Raw genomic sequence first — 20243 nt, forward strand, 5'->3', positions numbered from 1 at the left:
ACTGTATTTTCCATTTCTCCCATCTTTCTCAGCAGAAACTGCAGAAGAAATCAGGAGATTTCTGGGCACCTCATCACTCACCACCCCTCAAAGAAGCCAGCAGTGTTGCAGCAAGAAATAAAAGCTTCAGCTTTGGAAATGTGAATCTTTGCTCCCTCTGTGGCATTCCAGAATCCCAGCTCGTGCCAGGCCAGGCAGGATGTGCTCAGGTGACCACAGCCCTGGGATGGCCTGAGCAGAGCTGAAACCAGGGCAGTGCCATTTGTCTGACCTGAGGGGCATTCCCAGCCCAGAGCCAGCTGGCAAGGGGGACTGAGACTGGATATTGGGAATTAATATTTCCCTGTCAGGGTGCTGGGGCTGCCCCTGGATCCCTGGCAGTGCCCAAGGCCAGGCTGGATGGGCTTGGAGCACCCTGGGATGAATGAAAGGTGTCCCTGCCCTGAACAAGATGATTTTTAAGGTCCCTTCCAACCCAAACCATCCTTTTCCCCATGATTACTGTTTCCAAAAGCTCTGTGGGTACTCCTGAGTCCTGCCTGCCCATCCAGCCTCCTGCTGGAAGCACAAGCAGAGGATTCTCAATCATCTTGGTTCTCAATTCTCAATCATCTTGATTAAGCTCATGACACAACAGCTCCTCTGGGCAGAGAAAAATGTCTCAGGGAGGGAACACCTTTGTGGAGCCACCAGATCCTCAGAGCCTGGCTCAGGGGCTGAGCAGGGATGAGGAGGGCAGGCTGCCAGGCAGGGCACAGCCCAGGGGATGCCCATCTGTCTGTTCTGCTGATGCTCAGCTTGCCTGAACTCAGGTCCACCAGCAGGAGCTGTAAACCCGGCTCAGTCAGCCCCAGCCTCGCAGGGAAGTTCACTGAGGTGAAACAGCTCCAGGGGACAGACATTATCAAGGCAATTACCTGTCAGCACTGTTTACACTGGAATTCAAACTGCTCCTATCTCTGGCAGATGAATGTTTTCAGCTGGATACAGCAGAGGATAAAGATTTCCTCATCCCCAACCCGCAGTGTGCAAGCACCAACTGGGCCACCTTTTTTAAAGGCTGTGACAAGAACCATTAAGGAAGCTGTCAGCAACATGAGAAATATTCTGTCTGCCAGGCTGCACAGAGCACACGTTTGCTGTGTGGCTTCAACTGCAGCTGAGCTTGGCACCAGGGCAGCCCCCCACCCAAACCAGAGCAGCACAGAGCAGGCAGAGCTCTGGGAATGCACTGGGGAGCTGCACAGAGCTTATCTGCAAAAAAACAAACCAAAACCACCCACCCCAGAGCTTTCTGTGTCTCAGCATGAGGAAGAATGCAACTCAGCAACTTCACTTTTAAGGCACTAAAAGCCTTTTGTGTCTCCTGTCCCTTCAGTTCCCAGGGAAACTTTAGACATATCAGATAAAAGTGCAAATTCCTGCCTGGACAACCTGTGCTGGTGCCCTGCTGGGACAGGGCACTGCCCAGGGCTCCAGGAAATGTCCAGTTCCAGTTCCAGCTGCAAATGAACAGCTCAGGCTCACCAATTCCCTTCCTCCCTGAGACTGCTCTCCCTCTGACCTCTGCACAACAACAAGAACTGCTAAAAAAGTGATTTAAAGTTCACTGGGGGCTGACACCACAGAGCCACTGAGGCTGGAAAAGCCCTCCAAGATCACCTTGTCACCAGCCCAGAGCCCTGAGTGCCACCTCCAGGGAAAAGGAGCAGCACCAAAACTCTCCCAGTGCCAAGGGCATCCCCACACACTGACAGTGGCACAGGCACTGCCCTTTTTAAACCAAGAAACACCTGTACTTTATTTACAGTAATTTCCTAATACCTGTCACCTCTGTCAGACAGTCTGTCTCTACTCTAAACCAATCCAGAGATGCCACCATCCCAGCAGAAGATGGAGGACAAGAAGGAGAAGGACAAGACACACCCAGATTCCTTCATCTTGCCTCTTGAACCCCCATTACAAAAACCCCAAAATTCTGCTTTTTTACCCTGTGACAAATTCACTGTCATTCTACTCAAACCCCTGTGGCTTGTAACTCCTCACCCAGCTGAGTTCTGGGTGCTTTGAGCAAGGCCAAGGTGGGGTTTGGCTCAGCAGGGTTTAAAACAAAGCCTGGGAGTGGTGTGGCCAGTGCTGGCCTGTGTCACACAGCCACAGCCCAGCCACACGAGGCCACCAGCAATTCTGAGCTGGCCAAGTGACACAGGACCATCTGTTGGACATCTGGGCTGTGTTTAACACACCACCAGGGCTTCCAACATCAGCAACATTTTCAAGGGAAGAAAAAAATAATCAAAGGCAGCCTTATCTTTCACCCTGCCAGAATGACAGAAAATATTTGGCTGAGGATTTCCTCAACCCCTGATGAGGTGTGATGGTGCTGGAAGCAGCCAGGACACCCTGCTCAGCAGGCCCTCGTGCAGAGGGTGCTTAAATGTGGGGCTGAACCTTCTGGAGACCTTCTGGATAGTGCCACCAGGGAATTTCATTTACTACAAGTAAACCCAAAGTTCATAAAGCCATTGGATGGTTTGGGCTTGAAGGGGATCTTAAATCTCACCCAGTGCCAGCCTTTGCCATGGGCAAGGACAGTTTCCACCATCCCAGACTGCTCCAAGCCCCAGCCTTGGACATTTCCAGGATGGAGCAGCCACAGCTTCTCTGGGAAATCCATTCCAGGGCCTCCCCACCCTCGGAGGGAAGGATTCCTCCCCAGCATCCATCTCTGTCAGAGTGAGCCCGTTCCCCCTGCCCTGTCACTCCAGGCTCTGGACAATCCCTCTCCACCTTTCTCAGGTTCTCCTCTCAGGTGAAGCTGCCCAGGAGGCAGCAGAGTGCTCAGAGCCCATCTCAGCACAGCCAAAATTTGGCTTTGCTGCATGAAGCCCGTCCAGCACACCCTGCACTCTGGGTAATTCAAGGTATAATGCTCAGGACAGATGGCCAACTCCATTTCCCAGGGATTTTTTTGGCTGAATGTGCCACGCTTGCCATGGCCCTGCTGCCAGCACAGCAGTCACAAATTCCAGCAGGGAATGACCAAAAAAAAGCCCCCGAGTTGGTGGCTGTTTTTACAATGACCAATGATTAAATCAGCTCAGTTAAAGGATCTAACACCATGTCTTGAATTTATTCCAGTGTCACAGTTATTGGCAGGGATAAAGTTTCACACCAGCCAATTAACTAAATGCACTATTACTGTATCTCAGCTGCTTAAGCTCATCAGCTAATTAAGAGCTCAGTGTAAGCTGAAAATAGGAATCTTACCTGACACACATCCCAAACATACATTAACTTAATGATTGCATTTTACATTCCCATATTATGTTCCTCAGGTGCCTGAGGAAAACTGAAAGGCGACTGCTTGGTTTCATGAAAAGTGAAAGTGAAAGTCCCACAAACATTTACAGATTTCATCTAAGAAATTGGATTTCTCAGAATGATGCTTGCTGCTTTATTCAGCCCTGTTTTACAGGGTACTTTTTATAGTAAAGTTAATATTTCACATTCAGTTTTGAAACTCAATTGCTCTCTGTTCTCCTGGGCAGTCACCCCCAGGAAAGCCCAGCACCCATGCTGGATAAAACTCAGAATTTAGTGCAGAACACATGAGCAACCTCTTGCCATAAGGAATTCCTACCCTTCAAGTACACATTTTGTTAAGAAATCCACATTTATCCCCGAGTTAGAGGCAAGTAATAACAGATAAGGACATCAGTGGATCTCTCAGATAATTAGAAAGCAATCTAAGCTAAAATGAAAAACGTGCAAGCCTTTGTTGTAACTTGTATAAATACCTGGATGTCTTGTACATCCAAGGGAGGAAAAAACCCCAAACCAACCCAATCCTGTGAACAAAGCAGCCTTCAAACTCCATCCTTTCAAGGCCTTTTTATCCCCTTGTGGATGTTCCTGGGGGGGGAAAACCAGCCCTGTTAGAGCCTCAAGGATTATTGATGTAATCAGAGAATGGTTTGGACTGGAAGGGACCTTGAGGGACACCCAGTGCCACCCCCTGACACGAGCAAGGACACTGCCACTGCCCCAGGTGCTTCATCCAGCCTGGCCTTGGGCACTGCCAGGGATCCAGGGCAGCCCCAGCTGCCAGTGAATCCAACCCTGAGCACTTCCAATCCCCCCAAAATTAGGAAGTGGATCAGAGCCCCCTCCTCCTGGCAGCAATGGCAAGCACAGAGAGCACCTTGTGATCTGGAAGGACCCTGGAGGAGGCACAGGAACCTGCCCTCTTCATTTCAATTGCTGAAATGAAGCCAGATTAAAGCAGCCAGAGCCTTTCCACCTTTAGCAAATTAATCTGATCTCTTTCAGAAGTCCCTGAGCACGCCAGGCTTTAGCTCTATTAATGGCCTGAGTGGTGCTTGCTCAGGGTTTCCTACGGACACACAGCCCTTGAGGAACTTCCTTTCAAAGGCAGGGATCACAGAATTTGATTGAAAATGCATTTAATTCTCCACAGCTCAAGGCAGGCTCAGATCTGGCAGCCCAGGGAGGGTGTTGGCAATGCTCTCAGCTGTGCCTTAGCCAGCAGGAGCTGGAGCAGGGCTGGGCCATGGGCTGTGCTTGTCTTTCCTAAAAAGCTCCTCACCAAAATGCTCCAGGAGCTCATTTCTCCTGTGGCATCACTGCAAAGCAAGAGCACAGCTCTTCATCAGGACAGGTGCACTTTTCCTACTTTCCCCCATTATTTGAGACCTAATTGATGCAATAACAGATTAATTAAATCAGTGTGTGAAGGTGCTGGGCCCTAAAGTGTCTGCAAGGAAACTTCTGAGTTCAAGCAGAAGTCTCCATAATTACACAGATCCTCTTCTCACCCCTGCTGCCCTTTCTGCAAGGGAAGATAGTTTCAAATTAAGGATGAGAAGTTTGACTGGCAATGAGAATGCATTATTAAAAAGAGAGATTCTTATTTCAGCCATCTGAAAACAGGAGCCCCCCTTTCCCATGGGCAGGAGGGATTATTTGGTTTAGGGAAAGGAACTCCTGAAAGCATTGGGAAAATCAAACCCCAGCACCCAAAGCTGCTGATTTCACTGCAGCAGTGGAAAGGTTTCCTAAGAATGGCTGCGTGCAAGTCCATGACAAACTCACTAATTACTGTGCTCTAATGAGCAAACCATGCCCAGGAAGTGCTGATTCCACAGCTCTGAACAAAGGCCAGAGCAGCAGAACTGGGGCCACTTTCAGACCTGAGGATGAGCAGGAGAAAAATGCATTAAAAACTGTTCCCATCTGAGCAGCATCCACACAGCTCCCTGTTATCAGCACCAAAATTGCCTTTAACACACAAGAATCCCTGAAACATCTTGTTAAAAAAATGCTCTGTGAGAAAAAGGGCTCCTGATTTATTCCCCTTCAACAGAAACCAGCAAAAGCTGGGAAGTTTCAAAACACAAGAAAAGAAAGGGTGCAGATCCCTAAAGCTGAAGTGCATGGCAAGAGTCCCCTCAGCCAGCTGGAAAAGATGCCCTGATTAATTCCTAATAATGAAAGAAGGAAGGGTGAAGGCAGTGAGCAGAGAGAAATGCACTTTATCAATGGCAGATGAACTCAGCCTGGAAATTTGGCAGGCAGAGCAATCAGATAGCGACAGAATCCTTGAGCAGGCAAACCTGGAAAGAGTTTCAGGGCAAGATTAGATCAGCTGGTAGAATTTCTGAGGCAGAATATTCTGTTTGACACTGCACTGAAGCAGAGATACAGAAGCCTTTGCCATCCTGGGCTTTGCAGAACTGTTTTAAGCTGAATTGTCACTACTTAATACTTAATAAAATGGATTTTTTTACTTAATAAAATGGATTTTGAACAGGTTCAATTATCAGATCAGCAGCTCAGCATCCCTCTGGACAGAGCTGCCAAGAGATGTTAAAGCAGGACACTGGCAGCAACCAAAACACTTCCTCCCCCACCCCGAAATATCACAATATTTTCCTAACTAATGTGAGCTCAATGCAAATTATTAACTCTTGGTAATAAGTTTCCCAGCACAATAAGATAAAATGCTAATGTGGCTCCTTCCCCAGTCCTGCAGCACACCAATCATCAGGAAAAACAAGATCAGAGTGATGAAGAACTGCAGTTGCATTCCTAAGATAAAACACTTTATTTGGGAGGATAAAGCAGGAAAACATAATTTTAGAAAGGAACCTGTTGATTTCCCAAAGTATTGTGAAGAAGCTGTGGTAAGCATCCATTTCAAGAAGTTTACCTTAAAAATTCTTGAGGAAATTCGCTCCCTGAGACTGATTGTGACTGATCCTGGGATGGATAAGGCTGGGATTGGGGAGTGTTTGGAGCCCTCCCACTCCTGTCATGTTCAAGATGAAAAAGAGAATTTTGGGGTCCTGTTTAAGTGGGTGATTGTGTTTTCCCCACTGAGCACCAACATTCCAGAACCCAGAAGATTATTTCAATTTTCAAGCTAAAATTTCCATGATTATTTCAATTTTCAAGCTAAAATTTCCATTTCCAAGCTGCCAGAGTGATAATTTAATCAAAAGCCACGACTTCTCCTCCTCAACTCACACCTAATTCCTACAACACCAATATTTGGGAGAACTGGAAAGGGCACAAAAGTCCCCAGGGAGCCAGAGCCCACAGAGCCCTTGAGATTCACCTCCAACAAGAGCAGAGAAGAACCTGTCATGGTTTTTTTGTGTTATTTAGGAGAATAAAATCCCCACACACAGTCCAAGTGTTTTTAGAGGTTTACAGGAAATAATCTCTGTCCACACTCGATTAGAAAGTCTCCATTCCAAGGCAGAGCTCAAGAACTGAAAGCTGATTTCCAAGGAAAGGGTTTTTATTCTGGTGCTGCCTTGTAACACCAAACCACAACAATCTGACAATGCTGCTGCTCCTTTTCTATCCCCAGCTGCCAGACTGAAATCTTGGATTCCCTGCTCTATTTTGCAGGAGTTTCAGATAAAGCCAAACCCGTGACTGGAGTATTTCTGGAGCTATTTTAGTGCTGTATTACAGGGAGAGCCCTGGATACACACAAGGAATGGGATTTGTTGGGATGCACCAAGGCAGCAAAAAATGGGATTTTGCTGTAACATCCACGTGGGGCCATCCAATCTGTGAGTGACTGGAAGTGTGTGACTTCAGTCAAGCAATAATCATGTGGTTTTCTGTTGAAATTCGAGCTTTTTTGGCACCAGAACTACTTTTAGATCTGGATAAACACACAATGGAGATCTGTGGATGTGAAAAACACACGAAAGAGTGAGAACTCATCTCAAATGAGCATTTCAACCTGTCTCAGGATAATATCCAATATTGATCAGCACTTCACAGAAGGTATTTTTGTTCTAAAAGCGCTCATATTTATAGCAACCCGTGTGCTTTTAACGAACTTATGTGGGCACAGAGCAAAAAAAAAGTCACAAAAACAAAGATCAGTCTGCTACGTGCTTCACTGAGCCAAGTCATCACCATGCAACTCATGAGTGAAATCCAACTCTTCAAAAAAATAAAGTTTAAATAGCTCTGTGACAGCTTTCCTCTCCTTCAGCCCTCCCAGTGCTCCCCCTCAGCTGGGAGCTGTGATTTCCAGTTCCCAGAGCAGGTTTGGTCATTGCAGGCACTGGGAGGATGGAAATGCCCAGGGAAAGGGAGATTTTGGCTCAGCCTCAGCCATGGGGCAGTGGCAGATCTGGGAATGCTGCTCCTTGGAAGTGGGAAGCACTGGAGTGCTCAGCTGAACATGTTTGACTCTGAAAAATAGAAAAGCTAAAACCTGAGGCATCAGCAGCAGATCCTGAGCTGCTTTAGTGTGCAGGTCTGGGCTCACATCAGGGGATGCACAGAGCAGGGAGACAAAACAATTCCTTCTGTAGCTGGGGACCAAGGACAAATGAGCCCAATCTCAGCCCAGGAGCACAAACCCCGTGGGCTGGAGAGAGAAAAACAAGGGTGGGAGTGCCTGGGCTAAAGCTGGGCTGGGACAATGAACTGCAAGGTGGGAATGGAGCAGAGCTGATCCCAGGGAGAGACCCCGTGCCTGGCCGGGCATTTTGGGGCCATTTTGGGTCATCTTGGGGGCAGCCCTGGCTGGGCTCTGGTGCTGCCCAGGGTGGATCCATGGAGGAGATCCTTTCATAAATCCCTGATTTATTCTGGAACTCTGTCCAGCCTCTGCTCTAGCTCAGCCTTCCCAAGGCATCACTGCCACCAAAATTATCCCACCTGGGAATTCACCCAGCCAGGGAAACTGCCCCCAACCTTTGGGTGACCAAGATGCTTTCCAAACTGTGCTTCCCAAAAAACTTCCCAACTGCTCCTTCCCCTGGCTTCTCACCCTGGGGAGGGGAAACAAGCTGGCAGCAGCCACAGCCATGCTTTGGCCTTGGTATAAAGATCTGGAAAGTTCATAAGCAAATGACTGTGATTGAGAAGGGAATATAACTCCTCTTTATAATTTGGAGTGTGATAATATAATCACCCATGGTCATTTGCTCATGAAGCCAGGGGAAGGAGCAGTTGGGAAGTTTTTTGGGAAGCACAGTTTGGAAAGCATCTTGGTCACCCAAAGGTTGGGTTCCTATTGTTGGTTCCTACAATAGGCAGGAATGGGATTTGTACCTGCACTAAAACACCATCTAAAATACATTTGTACATTCCAAGATTTGGGTGTCCCTTCCTACTTGGGGAAGGGACAGGGATGAAGTGCAATGGCTCAGGAGCATTTCAAAGCTCAACATTCTGCATTAAAGACACTCCTTTGACATAGCCAGCCTCTGTGTGCACCTGAGAGGGAGACAAACACACCCAGACCCACTGTAAGGCACGAATGCAGCACGTGTGACACAGGCAGGGCTCGGGGACAGCTTCTCCAGGAAATGCTTTGTGCAGCCAGTGCAGGGGAATTAACAATTTTTCCTTAAATTCTCCAGCCAGCCATTATCCTGGGCTTGCTGATGCTCTGCTGCAGGCTCAGGTGCTCCCAAAAAAACCCAAAAAACAATTGGCAGAGAGGAGAAAATGGCATTTTGGCAGCTGCAGGTGCTCTTTTACAGAGTCTGTATTTACCCACCCAGGCAGGGAATCACAGGAGATGAGAGCTCTGTGGCAGGGAAATAAAGCAACAAAGTAAATGCCACGGAGAGATTCTTCTGCTGAATCCACAGTGCCCTTCATCACAGCATGGGAGCAGAGCTGGAGCTTCATGACTGGATTTTAAAAATAGAAAGGTAACAAGCTTCCAATCCCAAAGTGCTGTGCTCTGCTTCCGATGCCATTTCAGGCCCTGGGAGGGCTCTCAAAGAGCACACAGCTCCTCTGGGAAAAGGTGAAAAATGCCTCCCTCCAGAATCTGTTGTCTGAACTAAGAGAATTATTTATAGTTGCTACATTTATTATACATTATTATAAACTGGAAGCTGTTACGAGCTATAAAATGTTTATCATTTCAGGGGATGAAAAGTCATTTATTTCTAGAAAAGTGGTGGCAATGCTGGACTGAATATCTATGTTTTAAGAGTAAACTTTCCCTGTTAAACATGTGCAGAGCTGCCATGCTCTGTGTGACACATTTTCCCATTTTAGCCTCTAATCTTTTCCCCCTGGGCACTACCTGTTCTTGCTGCAAACTACTGAAGCATTTTCCACTCCTGTTTGTGAAGTGCCTCTGCTTTCATGGCTGAGAATGTGGGGGAAAACCACATGACAGATCATGCAGAAACTCCCCAAATCCCCTCCCTTCCACCTCATCAGCAGCACAAGGATGTCTTTATACACACACAGACAGACAGGCACATAGAAAATCCTCCAGCACATCTGAGATTCTCCAGGAGAAAAAAAAAAAAAATATATATATATATATATAAAAAAAAAAAAAATCAGAGCTTCAGAGCTGTGCCCATCTCCTCCCACAAATGGCTTTCAAGCAGGGCTTTGAATTTTCCTTTTTAAATCCTCTTCACTGAGGAGAGGGGGAGATGGGCAGGGAAAAGGACACTGAGAAAAGGCTGAAGGGAGGAGCTGCTGAAACTGCTCTAATCCACAGCCCCAGCAGCATTTCTGCTTTGGGAAGGACAATTTCCAAATGTTTTCCATCAGGCCTGAGAGGTCAAGTGGATGCGGAGCAGCTCCTGCAAATTGAGAGCATCCAATAATTGCTCCTGCATTTATTACCTGCAGAACCTGCAGTGCCCTTGCATTTCCCAGGGCTGGGGAGCCTCGGGATGAGACTGATGGCATTTTAAATGTTTAAGGTAGTCTAAGAAAGGCTCATTCAGCATTTGAGACAGTTTCTAATTGAGTCCTAAAACGGGGACCAGAACAAAACCCCTTCCTGCAGTTTGCTGTGCCCCATCCTTTGTCCATTAAATCTGAGTGGGCCAGGGCCAGCACAAGGCAGCAAATGCAAAATTCAGGTTCCAGCTGAACCTTAAACAACCACAAGAGAGGTTTTCCCTGCACACAGGTCAAACAGTGCAGCATCAGCTGACATCCACACCCAGTGCCACCAGCATTCCTGCTGCTTTGGGATGCAGGAGGCTTTGGATCCATCACCTCTCCTGCTATGGATAACTCAGCCTGAAACACTGAATTTCACTGCAAACACAACCCCCACGAGAGGGGAAACCTTTTCGTTTCCTAAAAAAACAAGAAAAGAAACCAAATTTAAAAAAAAATCCCTAACAAAACTGTCAGCTCATTTACTTCCTAAATAGTGGAACATTTCTGTTTGTCAACTCTAAACTGCCAGACTACACAACAGCAGATGAAACTAACTAAAAACCTCAGAGTGCAAGAATAGTGTTTTATTCTACAGTCAGGAGGCAGGCACAGATTCCAGCTTTGTAATTCCTCCACCCCTCCTGAGTTGGGGTGAAACCTCCCCAAACTCCACCCAGGGCACCTGCAGGTAGGGAAGGTGAAGGGGAAGCAAAGGATCCTCCCTGGCTGGACACTCCACACCCAGGGGATGCCCCATGGACATTTCCCTGCTCCATAAAAATCCTTTTCTGTAGGAGCCATAAGTGATTTGGGGAAAAAACCCCACAAAAATTGAAAAAAATAAGGATTAAGAGATAAAACCCAACTGAAATACTTGCAGCAAATGTGGCTGAATTTTAATTCAGTGAAAGCCAAGGTGGCAAATAGAAAATAATTTGTTTAGAAATGTATCAGGCATTTATACACAGTGTCTGTCTAGAAAAGCGGATGAAGATTGTTACATCACACTCTAAATTAGAAGGAGGAGTTATTTTCCCTTCTCAATCACGGTCATTTGCTCATCAACTTTCCAGATCTTTATATTCTTTCTTTTTCAGAGGTAACCAAAGCAATTAAGGCCAACTTGACCCTTCCTTGTACCTGCAAGAAGACTCACGGGAATTTGCAACTTAACCACGAGGCAAATCTGTATTTCAGGCTTCAACTGTATTAGAATTTGTGACTCATAAATTATATTATTCAACATTCACATGAAAAATAATAGCTATCCCATTACTTGCTGCAATGAGAGTGCATGGCTGCTTTGTAGAGTTCATTCCAACTGGCAACTAATAATATTTTCCATTTATCAAAAGTCTCCAAAGCACAATGACTGTTCAATTTATTGTATTTAACATTCAGAGAAGGAGGATGTTGTCGTTTTCAACACTGCAATCCCAAACAGAGAAATTAAAATAAATCACTTCATCTAGAAGCCAAACAAACAATTACATGGAGGAACCAGCCAGAAAGGAAACCAAACAGCTTCGTTTGCCAGCCCTTATTAACAGCAAAAATAACACTTTATTTGGGTTTCTGAGAGCTCCTTTATCACCTGGAAAACAAAACCCAGGCTGGTAGTTTACAAATGAAAGGTGTCACAGCAGCAGTGACAGCCAGGGGAGGAGCTGGGGACTGAATGATCAGGGCTGGCAGTGCCCATTCCCACATTCTGATCACCCCCAGGAGGCTGTGGCTGGGAAATAAGAGTTATTAAAGGCTACTTTTATTCCAAAGCCATGAGAAAACCCAAACATAACTCTTGTGGAAATCAGAGACTCCTTTAGGTTGGAAAAGACCTTTAGGATCGTCATTAACCCATCACTGCCACCTCTACACCACGTCCCCAGGTGCTCCATCTGCACATCCTTTAAATACACCCAGGCACGGAGCAGGAAGGATTTGGAGCAAATTTCAGAGTCACACTAAGTTTTTTTGGTTATTCAATTTAAAAAAACCCAAACCAAACCATACAAAACACCCCCCAGTAGGACCTAACAGCAAAAGCCAGCTCTGATTTCTGAATATTTTTGCCAGCCCTGTATTCCAGACCAGCAGGAACTACCTGAAATCCAGAGGTGCCTCTTTCGGATGGCAGTGAAAAACCATCCCAGCCTGCACCCAACAGCTCCAACCCACTGAAAAATCCCTCTGGGAGACTCTTTGTGTGCTCCAGCACAAAAGGGAGGCACCAAATGCTCTTAAGTGCTCAGTCATGAGCTGCTTGTTTAACCCCCCGTGCCAGCCAAGCAGAGCCCGGCTGTATTAGTGCAATTGTGAGCAACAAATCTCACTGCTTAATATGCAAATTCCCCTGGTCAGTCTTGCAGAGAAGCACCATGAAAGCAGTTATTGTGACTTCCAATTAGCCATGTGATACGCAGCCCTGCACAGCACTCAAGGAAAATATTTAAGAAAGTGTTGTCCAGTTGCTGAGAGCAGAGGTGGAGCACAATATTTGCCTTTCTCTGAGTTAATGAAGCTCCAGCACTGCATCAAACTCCACGGGAGGAACTGAGAGTTTGAATAATCTCCCATTCTGGCAGCCTGATTTCCACTTGGCCCTGTTCTCACTGCTGGGTGATGGGGGCAGCAGGAAAGAAGACAAATTTCAAACAGAATCAGCATCTTTGCTCCCAAGGAAGGGCCACAAGAACTGCAGCAGGCAGGCGAGCATCGTGTCAAGGAGAGCTCAGCAGCAATCAGACAGCTGCAGCCAAAATCCTTAATCTGCAATGACTCCTGCCTCCAGCCACTGGATTCCCTGCCTTTCCCTCACCCCACACAAGTAACTGTCTCACTGAACTCCACAAGGTAATATGCAGCTTCTGAGAGGGGGCAGAGTTGCCACCAGAGAATGAACAGGTTCCTCCTTTTCCTTCTCAAAAAGAAACCAAGGAGCCCTCCAGGAAGGACTTGCCTGTGGGATGGGAGCTGGCACAGCTCTGCTGGTTCTGCTCAGCTGAACATACCTGATGTACAGGCACGAGGGCAGAGCTTTCCAGCAGTTCATTCCAAGCCCAAAGCAATGCCAGAAGCAGGAGTGAAGAGGTCACACAGCCTGGGGATTGGCTGCAGAACAGTTATTCCTGCCCTGCTCTCACCATCCTGCAGGAACTCATCACCTTTGGCAGGGCACAGCTGGAAGGGATGCAGTGCTCAGCTCCTGAAGGTGGGAGACAGCTGAGCCCTAAAGGGATGAACTGTGTCTATAACCCAATTAACAATGTCCTTTAATGACTCCCCACTAAATCCACCCAGGCCACCCACCACAGTTTGGTGCTGCTGGGCTACAACACACGGAGCATCGAGGCAGGAACTTTTCCTGTCTGTGCCAAACAATGTCCTGGTGAAATGAGAACTTGCTAAAAAGAGCAGTGCTAATGAAACAGCTGGTACCAATCTGCAAAGCCCATTTCATTTCCAGCCCGATGGGCAGAGCAGCATCTGTTAAATTCTTGGTGAGGAACAGCCTCCTCCTGCTCCGGTCACTGCAAACAGAGCTGTGCAATAAGCTGGGCTTTTGATTAGCTCCATCTCACACATGCAGGCACACCTGAGGATCCACACCAGCTCTCCTGACACACACAGGCATCCTGACCTTGAAAAATGCCCACAATAAGAGACAAAAGAAGCACACGTGGCCAGGACATGCCGTCAGCTCTGCCAAGCTGCACACGAGCAACGGGAAGTGCTGGCCACGGACAAAAACACTGAGGAGAATACAGGGATGTGACAAATCCTCCTCTCAACTCCAATAACACAATTGAGCACGATTTTGCCACTCCCCACTGCCCTGGAATAAATTGAAACTGGGATGAATCAGACTCGAGAGCTGGCTCTGCTCTCACCCAGCATCGCACAGCCGCTGCTGGCTAATCGAGCTCTTGGGCGCCCACAATTCTCCAGGAAACTTTTCCATTCTGAGGAAAAGACAAAGCCTCTCCAAAACGAGTCCATCACTGGCAAGTTAGAATCATCATGTTCCAAACCACCTTCCTAGGATTTCGAAACGTTCTGGCCCCGCTCACCGACAGCGATGTGAAAGCGAATGTAGCGGGTGAGGTCACAACCCCAGAGCTGGAGGAAATGAGCCTCACTTGGGGGACAGGAAAAAGTCACCTCTCTGCACAGGTCTCAACTCCAAATCGTGTTCCCTTCTGCTTCAGCTGGCTCACTGGCTGATGCCTCCAGACAGAAGCTCCCTTGAGAGAGCAAGCCAGGTTTGAGGCTTGCTGAGGGCAGGTTGGCAGAATTTGTAAAGCTTGGGATCAGCGCGGGCTGGACTTTGACACCTGGGGAGTCACGTTTAGGGGAGATACTCAGAGCTGCCCCCAGCTTCACCTACCCCCCCTTTCCTCCTGGTGGAGAGGCAGGAACAGATCTGTAGCATTACAAAACAGGCTATTGCACACTGGAGCTGATTGTTTAAGACAGTCCTAAGAAGCTCATAATTCAATTGAAATTTCAGCGCCTCTCACTTCGCGAGACAACCTTAAGGAACATTACCCTGAGAGCATGAATCAACACGAGCCAGCTGACACGAATTTCACATCTCTTACATCTTGAAAGCCCAGCTGCTGTTGTAATGCAGCAGGCACAATGGGTTATTTAACCCCGGAGCAGCAGAGTGCCATGCCCCGGGAGCACCAGGCAGGGACACAGAAAGCCTGGATGGAGCCTGCCCACCTCACACGCTGCTCTGGGGCATGGAATCTGCTTCACAATATCACCCCCAAAGCCTGATCATGTTCTTCTCCTATCTCATTCAATTTGATATCACAGGTGAGATAAGAGCAAGGAAATTAAACCCAGCCTATTTCTGTGACATGATCTCACCTCATAACACCAAAGCACATCTCAGGACAAGCACCAGTGGAGCTTTTAATGCTATTTTTTGGTCAAGATTTTGGGGCATGTGATGATTCCTGCTGCTCTTTTCCTTTGACTGGTCCATTCTGCTCAGCACACCTGCAGGCTTTTACTGGCTGGTAAATCTGCTTAGTACTGATGCATTTTAGGTAACCCACTCCTTCTGTTTTTACTGAGTAAGGAAGATTCACACTACTCAAAGCTATAAAATTCCTTTTAATGGCACTGATGTGATTAAATCCACAGGAGGTTGTGGAGCCTCCCTCTCTGCAGACATTCCCAACCCACCTGGATGTGTCCCTGTGTCACCTGCTCTGGATGACCCTGCCTTAGTAGGGGGGTTGGACTGGATGATCTCCAGAGGTCACTCCCCAACTACTGGGGTCCCCAACCCCAACTATTCTGGGATTCTATGAAATCCCACACAGCTCTTAGAAGCTGGAATTCCGGTATTTCCATGAACTCTGTATCTGGCATGAACCAGCAGATGGTTGGTTCAGATACAACTCCAAGTACTGCATATTTTAACATTATGGAATGACAGCAAAGCCACTGATGGAAAGAACACCCATCAGCTGGGACATCCGAAATAAAAACCAGACTGATAAATAACATTCTCTAAAACACAGACCTAGATCAGCCATTCTCCTCCCGAAATCTACAGACCCTACATGTGTGAGGACTACCTATAAGTCAAGTGTCCTGTTGGCAGGCTGACTTTAAATGACTATAAAACATACACAGCTCAGCTGGAGAACATCAGGGCTCCACAAACCTGAGAGGGTTGAAAAAGCAATCATTCAGGCATTTAGCTGGAGAGAAACACGCCGGTGAAAGGCTGCTGACACTGCAGCAGCGTTTGCACGCTGGCTTTGCTCCCCAGGTCGGGCTGCGCTCGCAGGGACCGCTCTGCTCCATCCCTCCAGCACCTCCAGCCGCCGCCAACCTCTCCGCTCTCCCGGAGGCTGGAGCCAGGCACCCTCCCGGCCGGTAAATAAACCGGGGCCCCGCAGCACTGCCAGGATCTCAGCGAGCTGAGGAATCATTTTCCGCACACCGCAAGGAGCGGAGCCCGAGGAAAACAAACTTCGGGAGCCCCGGGCAGGCCCTTTCCCCAGCCTGGCTTTATTTCAGCAGGGGCCGCGTCCCTGAGCCCCCCGGCACTGCCCGGCGGGACAGCCCCGACACTGCTCCCCGCTGTGGCCCGGCCACGGAGCCGCGGCGGAGGCCCCAGTACAGCCCCCGGTAGAGCCCCGGTACGGCTCCCGGCACGGCCCCGGTAGAGCCCCCGGCACGGCTCCGGTACGGCCCCCGGCACGGCCCCGGTACGGCCCCCGGCACGGCCCCGGTACGGCCCCCGGCACGGCCCCGGTACGGCCCCCGGCACGGCTCCGGTACGGCCCCCGGCACGGCTCCGGTACGGCCCCGGTACAGTCCCCGGCACGGCCCCGGTACAGCCCCCGGCACGGCCCCGGTACAGCCCCCGGCACGGCCCCGGTACAGCCCCCGGCACGGCCCCGGTACGGCCCCCGGCACGGCTCCGGTACGGCCCCCGGCACGGCCCCGGTACGGCCCCGGTACAGCCCCCGGCACGGCCCCCGGCACGGCCCCCGGCACGGCCCCGGTACAGCCCCCGGCACGGCCCCGGTACAGCCTCCGGCACGGCCCCGGTACGGCCCCCGGCACGGCTCCGGTACAGCCCCCTGCAAGCCGGGGCCGCGGAGCGGGGCGGGGGCTGCGCCCTGGGGCAGCGCCCGCCGAGCGCCGCCGGCCCCGCCGGCCCGGCAAACTTCGGGCGAACGCGGGGCAGAAGCCGGGGGATGGCCTGGGGGATGGCCCGGGGAACGATCCGGGCCAGCGGCCGGACGCGGCTCCCCCGCCCGCCGCAGGCCCCGGCCCGCAGCGCCCGCCCCGGGGTCCCCCCGCGGGCCCCCCGACCCGGCGCCGGCTCTCACCTCCGGTGCCGTCCGAGTTCTCGTTGAGGCTGCCCGAGGAGTCGTGGTGGGAGCCCACACACCCGCCCATGGGGCCCGCAGACCCGCCGCCGAGCCGCCCCCCGCCCCCCTCCCCTGCACCGAGCTCCGCCGCCGGCCGGGCAGGCGCGATGGCTCCGGAGCCGCCTCCCCGCTCCGCAACGCCGCCCCCGGGGCGCGGCCTGCGCCCGGCACCGGCCCCGCCCCGGCACCGGCACTGGGACCGGCCCCGCCCCGGCACCGGCACTGGGACCGGCACTGGGACCGGCCCCGCCCCGGCACCGGCGCTGGGACCGGCACCGCCCGCGGGACAGCCCCGGCACCGGAATGGGATCGATACCGGCACCGCCTCTGGCCCGCGGGACCGCCCCGGCATCGGCACCGGGATGGGATCGATACCGGCACCGGTACCGCACCAGCATTGGCACCGGCACCGCACGGCACCGACACCTCCTCCGGCCCGTGACACCGCACCGGCACCGCACCGACACCGGCACCGGGACCGCCTCTGGCCCGTGGGACCGCCCCAATACCGGCACAGGGACCGGCACCGGGACCGCCTCTGGCCCGTGGGACTGCCCCGGCACCGGCACCAACACCGACCCTGGCGCCAGGCTCGGGACCGCCCCGATATCGACACCGACATCGGGACCGCTCCGACACCGCCCCTGGGACCAGCCCAGCAGCGGCACCGGCATGCGGGGCCACACCCGAGACCCCAGCCCGGGCGGGTCCCGCTGCCGCGGGTGCCAGGCTGTGTTTATTCCCTGCTCGCTGTGTTTATTCCCTGCTCGCTGTGTTTATTCCCCGCTCACTGCGTTTATTCCCCTCTCACTGTACAGCCTGCGGCTCCCCCGTGCCCTGCTGTGCTCTGCCTCATCCCGAGGTGTTCAAGGATGGAGCTCTGAGCATCCCGGTAGTGAAAGGTGTCCCTGTCCAGGGAACAAGAGCATCCACAAGGTCACTCCCAACCCAAACCGTTCTGTGATTCCATGATTTTTCTCTGCACACGAAGAGAAAGGCCACACAGATAAATCCCTGCCCCTCTACCTAGCCACCCACCCCTGTGTTATCAGACTGCCAGTCTGAAATAAAAACTAAGCAAACTCGGTGCTTTTTGGTCAATCTGGCCAAGCAGGCTTCAGTTCTCTGAGAAGTTCAACTCTTGTGCTCTCAGTGCCCGGCTGGGTTTATCTCATTTCAGCAGCCACCCCAGCCTGGGATTGAGGAGTTACAGTTCCTACACTATCAGATGCACTGGAGCGCCTTGGAGTAATCAGCAATAAGTCAGAACACTGAAAAATGGGAGCAGACAGTGCAAAAAATAAAGCCTGGTAACAGACCGTGCTCTAGGTTCCCCACACGCTCTGCAAACACGACAGCTCCATGTTCCTGTACACAGAGCAGCACAAAACAAAACTCAAGCTGAGCACATTTTTCCTCCATGAAGATGACATTGCAAATGTGTTTTTTGGAATTAAAATAGCATAGCTGTTTGTAGAGCTTCTGGTCGCCACAGTGAAAAGAACTGGTGGACAAAGGCGTTTTTCTGCCATGAATTTCCCTACATAATCTTCATACCCAAAGCCCAGGCAGCCTTTGGGAAGGCTCTTGTGTTGATAATTAAAATCCCAAACGGATGAGATAAGCTGAGTGCCAAATGCCGAGCACTTTGTCATCTGAGAACAAAAAGGCACAGAGCTCATCTGCTTTATTGGGTCCAAATGGGAAGGTCAGGCCTGCTAAGAAAGCCTAAAGAACAATGATTAGAGTCTGAGCACATGCCCACTAATTACAACAAAAGCAAAACCTCCTTGTCTGTGCCGACATTCAAACCAGATCAAGGAGTCCCACAGAGCTCAGTTGTTTCCTTTTCAGATTTTATCTGAGGGCCACGAGGGAGTTTGCCCATATATCCACTGTGTGATCAAAGATATTGCAGAATCACAAAATCAGTTAGGTTGGAAAAGAGCTCCAAGACCACAGAGTGCCACCTGTGCCCGATGCCCACCTTGTCCCCAGCCCAGAGCCCTGAGTGCCACCTCCAGGTGACACCTCCATGGATGAGCACTCCAAACCTCCCTGAGCATCCCATTCCCATGCCTGAGGTAAGTCAGGCTGGCAGGGAGGAATTCAGCATCATTTATTCCAAACTGTAAGAAATTTGGAGGACAGTTCCAAGTTTTCCTAGAAGCAGGTGCTGCTGAGAGTATTTTATCAGCAGAGCACATCACTCTGCAGGAAATGATGGGTTGTGGGGAGCCCTTGGGGTGCACACCAGGAGGATTTCTGGATATCTGCTGCCCAGTGGGATCCCAAAGCTGCTGGAACCCAACGTGACTCTGCTCCAGAACAGGGTGGCTGCAGGGCTGTGGGCTGGCGTGGGAAAGTCTGCTGGTGGAGCCTTGGAAAAACACACCAGAGCTTGTTATTCTGCCTGTTTGGGACTGAGCTCTTCCTCTGGACACCTCGTTGTTCTCTCCCACAGGGTATGGAGCACATATATACATCTTTGTGTGCATACAAACCCTCAGGATGGGCCAAAGTGAATATTTACGGATCAGGATGTGCTTGTATCGTACTAACAAAGTACTGAATTAAAAACAAACATTTCTCTAAATGTTTGTTTATGTTGAAGGTTATTCCTCCTCAAAATCAGTTTCCCTGAGCGTTGCAATCAGTTTCTACCCCTCAATCTCAGCTCTGCTCCAATGCCCACTGTGGCTTGGACAAGTCAGTAACCTTGGCTGCTGTGTTTCTGTCAGTGGCTCAGTGTTTGCCTGCACATCTCTTGGGGGTATGGCCAGGATTAATTAATCCTTGCTCTTTATGACTTGCTAACTGCCTGCAATGCGTGGGATGTAAAACTTTGAACATCAAAAGTGACTTTTCACAATTAAAGGGTGTCATGGATGGACCGTTCCAAGGAGGTACCACTGCCCTGTGTGGTTGGGATTATTTAGGGTGTCACAAACCCTGCAGTGCCAACAGCTGGAGAATCTTCTCCTGGCACAAATCTGCTGGACTGGGCTGTCCTGGGAGCACCAGAGGGAGGGGGTCTGTGTGAAAGTCCATGAGGAGATCTCCACGTGCACAGTGATGGAGGGGGAGGCAGCAGGATGAGCAGAGGGATGGGGCAGCTCTGCTGGC

At 50.4% G+C, this 20243-nt stretch overlaps 1 protein-coding gene across 1 annotated transcript in view; it reads right to left on the bottom strand.

The window, feature by feature from the left end:
- The window catches only part of UBTD2 (ubiquitin domain containing 2), a 45937-nt gene extending 28762 nt beyond the window's left edge, over positions 1–17175 (bottom strand). The window contains exon 1 of the mRNA XM_050979592.1: positions 17076–17175. Coding sequence (XP_050835549.1) covers positions 17076–17145 — 70 coding nt within the window. The 5' untranslated portion in view covers positions 17146–17175. The remainder of the gene's footprint in view (positions 1–17075) is intronic.
- Between the last annotated feature and the right edge of the window lie 3068 nt (positions 17176–20243).

Source organism: Serinus canaria, chromosome 13 (genome assembly GCF_022539315.1).
Source record: "Serinus canaria isolate serCan28SL12 chromosome 13, serCan2020, whole genome shotgun sequence".
NCBI classification, from domain to species: domain Eukaryota; kingdom Metazoa; phylum Chordata; class Aves; order Passeriformes; family Fringillidae; genus Serinus; species Serinus canaria.